Source organism: Nansenia antarctica, assembly GCF_963989245.1.
Source record: "Nansenia antarctica genome assembly, chromosome: 1".
Taxonomy (NCBI): Eukaryota; Metazoa; Chordata; class Actinopteri; order Argentiniformes; family Microstomatidae; genus Nansenia; species Nansenia antarctica.
The window spans coordinates 103485557-103491084 of record NC_137674.1 but is presented as its reverse complement, the minus strand read 5'-3'; the positions used below and the strand labels follow the sequence as shown (position 1 = coordinate 103491084).

At 42.0% G+C, this 5528-nt stretch overlaps 1 protein-coding gene across 1 annotated transcript; it reads right to left on the bottom strand.

The window, feature by feature from the left end:
- Positions 1-2668: 2668 nt before the first annotated feature.
- six2a (SIX homeobox 2a) lies at positions 2669-5184 on the bottom strand (the record flags this gene model as incomplete). Its single annotated transcript, XM_080528761.1, has 2 exons — positions 2669-2978; positions 4619-5184. 2 exons carry the CDS (start codon positions 5182-5184, stop codon positions 2669-2671), a joined length of 876 nt encoding a protein of 291 aa, XP_080384887.1.
- Positions 5185-5528: the final 344 nt, after the last annotated feature.

Genomic DNA, 5528 nt, shown 5'->3' with positions numbered 1-5528 from the left:
CCCCTCTTCAAGTGCACATTCTGCACTCTCACACGCTAGTTAAACTGCAGGCTTGGAGAAACAGAAACAGTCAAGACCAGAACCTTAGACTTCCTTGACATTAACATATTTGTTTTGTGAGAACACAAGTATTGAGTGTTAAGCCATGGTCAAACAGAACACAAACGTATAATTCAGGGCACGTTGCTTAGAGGATTATGCGCTCAAAGGTTTGCTAATTGTAATTCGAACGCGTTCAACTCAGGCGTCAATCAGCCTAGTCCAGAGGGCGTGATCACCCTCAACAGGTCTGTAACCTCAAAGACGCGAATACTCCTTATGAGTGAAGAAATCTAACCTTTCTGTGTAACATGTACATATTATTTCAAGCCATATGCAAAAGCTTCTAATCATCCTATTCAAACATTGATTTAGGGATTGTTCTATCAGGTAATGCAACACAAGGCTTAAGGCAGAGTAAGTTGCTTAACCTATACCGACAAAAGAATGACAGATATAAAATATAAAAGACAGACATTTCCTGAAAAAGGAGAGTAGTAGACCTATACCAATATTGTTTTTAGAAATATCCTACAAGACTTTGAACATGGAAAAGCTGGGATGACGGGACATGGCGGGGTGAAGCTGTTCAAACAAAGTGTCATCTTTCAACACGCGTCTCTAGTTGTGTGTTTCTGTCTCTGCGAACACCACACGTCTGTTCTCCCGGTCACCGCGAGGAGAGACGGAGTGTCATCACTTCAACATCAAGGCCTTATCGGTGTTTAGCCTCCTACGCGCCATTGAGCTTTCTTGATAAGTCATGCCTCATAGATAGCAAATAAGCACCGTGCAGGTCTAAACTCACACTCGTGAGGTTAGAATTATAAGGTTCTATCTCCATTTTTTGTCAAAATTGAGTTTTTTTTACATAATCTGATCCATTAGGTGTTTATTAATGCCTGTGTGGTGTTATTTTTAAAATTTGACATTTTTGAGTTAGTAATTCATAAAATACAAAGGTTCCATCTCACAAAACATAATGGAATGTAAAAACTTTGACGCTCAATATCTCTGAACTGCCCTAAACGGAGATAGAACCTTGTAATTCTAAGCTCACGACTAGTCTATCCACTATTAAACATGTGACACACAGTAGATCAAGGCCTTATTTGGCTACATGGGATCCTGAATACAAAAGTCTTCTGAACTTACAGAAGCCAATGCTATGAGTTGGGGTCTTTTTCAGAAGCAGGTAGAAGTGAAACGAGTTTTGCGCTTTTTCCCTAAACGACCGTTCCAACAGGCATAATTAGACAGCAGTGTATCTGTGCACCGCGCCACCCTGCAATCCCCATGCACGTCTACGGTTACTGAAAGGGCGAACGTGATGGACAATATCCCCTTTCTCTAACAGGCAAGTCAAGTGGCGAAAGCCTTGCCCTTGATTTGCAGTCATGATAGATTTCAATAGAACTTTCTTTATTGTATTTTGAGGAAACGATAACGATACAGACTTCTACAGTACAGGCATATATTGCATACGCCACTGTAAAGCAGACGCAGTGAGTTATTACGGAACTAGCCTGAGAATTGGCACCAAAGGCGGACATTTGTTATATTTTGGCGCAACAAGCGGGCACCGTGATATAGAGGAAAGGTCTCTTCAAGCGACACAAACACCGCCAGGGAAATTTATAAATATGCAAACGACAAATTAAAATATGTCAAGTTGGCTGTAAATGTATAGTTATTTTCATATTATTCTCATATCACATCACAATCTAATAAAATCTAAAACGCGCATACACAGCCATAGATTATCGCGCACATTGGACACAGTTCAACAGTCTCATGTCGGCTTATGGTTAATAATGCTGTGACTAGGAATCAAAACTCAGAGGCATATTTATGCCTACCAGTTACTCACCTTTCTAAGAAGGTTTTAATCATGGTTTAATGTTTGTGTTCGTAATATGATCATATTGTGAATATTATCAAGACCCTCTTCTGCAAACAAGAGTTTCTGTTGCCCAGAAAAAGCTACAAAATCCATGTGGTAAATCAAACAAATTCTCCTTTTAATAAATGCATTTCTTATTTTTTTTATTGTAAAGGGTATATGAAACTATAGTGGGATCGGTTTGTTTATGTTTTATTGTTAATCGCATAGTTTACATGCAGTCGCTTTCCAAATGAAAAATACAAATAATAATAATTATAATAATAATAATATAATAATAATAATAATAATGAGAGATTATAATCTTTAATCGTTCACAGACGGCTTTCAGGATAGTAAAACACTTAAGATATGATACCCCAAACAAAACAAAAATAAACTGAATATGGCTCTCTTGGAAAACCTGTAAACGAGAGGTCATAAGGGGTACCTGACTTTGGAGTCTACTTGTCTGTTCTTATCTATCCCCTAAAATAATAAACGATAATAGTAACAAGAATTAAGACATTTTATTGTTATTGTTTTCAACAATATAACATGTTATTACATTCCGGTAAAATACCTTTCACCTAACCGCCTACCGTCTCACCTCTCCCCGTGTCGGTGCAGCTCTTAAGCCCCACTGAATCTGTCTTCCTGCCTTTGCACCTCGCCTCAAGTCTCTTAGTTTCTCTGTCATCCACGCAGTCTGAAAGTCCCTCTGGAAAAGGCAGGCTGCTCCCGCCTTTAAGGGCCGAGGTCCACTAGGTTGGCCGACATAGGGTTCAGTATAGAGTCGTGGTGCAAAGAGTGGTGATGGTGCACGGAGTCCACACCGGACACGGGGATGGCGCTGGGCCCGGGCGGCGGCGCAAGGCCGTGCAGAGACTGCAGCCCCGAGTTGGACGTGAGGAGCATAGCGGGGCTCGAGGAGATGTGATCCGGTGTCCCCGACGGAGTTTTGTCGTCGTCCGAGCTCCCCAAAATAGTTTTATTTCCATTCATGGAAGAAGTCAATGGATTGTGGCTGTTGGTGTTGGAGTTCTCGCTGTTTTCCCTGTGGAAAAGGAACAGGCAGTAGCCTGTAGTTAATATCTCAGGTAGTGTGCTCAAAGTAGCTCAAAGTTTTAGGAATAGTTATATAGCCAACATACTACAAACATAATTGACAATACATATAACAGACATGCTAATGCTTATGCTCGGATAATTTATTTATAACAATGTCATGTTTATTAAGTGAAAATAAGTAAAAGCACTGTCAGTGTGGCAATGGTGTCTGTGTGGATGCCGAAGAGGCACTAGGCTAATATATAGAGGTCTGTTTAGAATTCACAATTAATAATAAGTTATATAACATAAACAAGCTAAACATTGTGTGCAATTAATAAAATGGCATATAGGCTAGGCCAATCAGAAATGGAATCAACGACGTTACATTTGTCATTGCAGCTTATATTGTTACATATTATGGCAGCCTCACAATCTGCCCACGTTATTATAATAACAACGCACGATACACTTGGAGGCACACACGAGGCCTATAATAGGATTAGACTGGAGGTGTTGTATAAATATGCAACAAGCTAATTTTGGAACATGGATTTGCAATGGGAAACTCTCAATGTTGCAGAATGGTCTAACGTGCGCGCGCCCGCGCAAACACAAACACACACACACACACACACACACACACACACACACACACACACACACACACACACACACACTAAACGTAACGTATTGTTTGTGATTGTTTTGGTTATGAATAAGCTATTTACACTTAACAATAGTTCCAGTTAAGAAACATTAGGCCTACCGTTTCCATTTCACCTAACACTAGGGACAAATATAGACGAATGCGTCTCATCCATGACTGAGTTTCATTATGTATTTCAATACAAACATTGTTTGAGAATCCCTGCCTCAGCCTAGGTTGTTATTTTGGGCCTGTGAGTATAAAGCCATATGTGAAACCTCAAATGTGTACTCACAGTCTGGCTGACGTGAATGACAGGCCTAATTATTGCTAAACGTGTGCATGTATTAGGCATAAATTATAACTCTGAATCGCGGTGACTCATGCTTTTTACAGTGGAAAGCTATGATTTACGCAGTGGTGCTTTCAGACTGAATGAGTCGCCAGCGGCTGAAAGAAGACACCCTCTCAGTAAACACCTGACTACACACGTCTAAAAGCTCATGTGTATAATTCAGAAACGTTGAAATGTACCAAAAAAAAGCTCAATAAGAAATGGCAAAAATAAACTACCACCTTTGTAGAGCAGTAATAACCACCCTCTTCAACATCCAAAGAGCTAATGTTTTTTATTAAATACAAATGACCTCAGCCTGCATGCATTTAAAAAAGTAGAGGACTGTAGCTGTGAGTCCTTATATTCATCTCTGTTCAGGATACGAATGAATAATAATGGATATTTCAGATGTCAAAATAATAGTGTGGTTTGACTGGCGTAGCCTATTTCAAGCCTAATGATTTATTTGAAATCAATAGCCTAATAGTTGGCTTACGGTAACACAATATAGGCCTGTTTTGCCAGTGTTTTACCAGCCTAAACAATATTGAATAAAGTTACTTTTGGGGTCATATTTTGGTGAAAAATAGGCCTATTGAACTTTCCCTGGTGAATAATTGTAACTGTAAAGGCGATGACAACGATTGAACAAATCACTTACTCGTACCTTTCCTTCGCCTCCGCCGCTCGGTCTCTCTGCCGTCTGTTTTTGAACCAGTTGCTGACCTGTGTGGTGGTCAGCCCGGTGGCCTCCGCCAGCTCCCGCTTCTCCCGCGGGGACGGGTACGGGTTGTGCGTGTACCACTCCCGCAGGACGCTCCGACTCTTCTCCTTGAAGCAGTAGCTGGTCTCCTCGCCGTCCCAGATGGACCGGGGCAGGGGGAACTTTCTGCGGACGCGGTACTTCCCCACCGCCCCGAGAGGGCGGCCTCGCAGCTTCTCCGCCTCGATGTAGTGCGCCTTGAGCCACAGCTGCTGGAGCTTGGGGTGGTTGTGCGGGGAGAACTGGTGGCTCTCCAGGAGCTTGTAGAGCTCCCTGAAGTTCCCCCGGTGGAACGCGACCACGGCTTTGGCTTTCAGCACGCTCTCGTTCTTGTGGAGGTGCTCGCACGCGGGCAGAGACCACAGAAAGCGCCCGAGCCGCTCGATGTTTCCGCCCTGCTGGAGGACCTCGCAGACGCACGCGACCTGCTCCTGCGTAAAGCCAAACGTTGGAAGCATAGACATGGTGGCGAGTTATTACTTATAAACAGGTATGTTTTGCTTTCTTCTTCTTCCACGTCCTCGGTTATGGCTAAGACATTAAAGCAAGTGCATTGTAAGTCCATGAACCGAACGGTAAAGTTTCTCAAAAAGTATTAAAAAAAAGATAAAATCCAATCGCAATGATAAAAACTAAAAGTCCCGTTTAGCCATACAAAACGCACAGCATTCCCCAGTAAGTTAAGTCAGAGAGAAACTTCGTAGTCCTTCCACAGTCCTTCTCCACCTTTTCTATGTCGTTTCTACATAACACACTCTTGAAGACCAGGGCTCGCTCGCCTGTTTTAATAATATTATTCTAAGCTGGC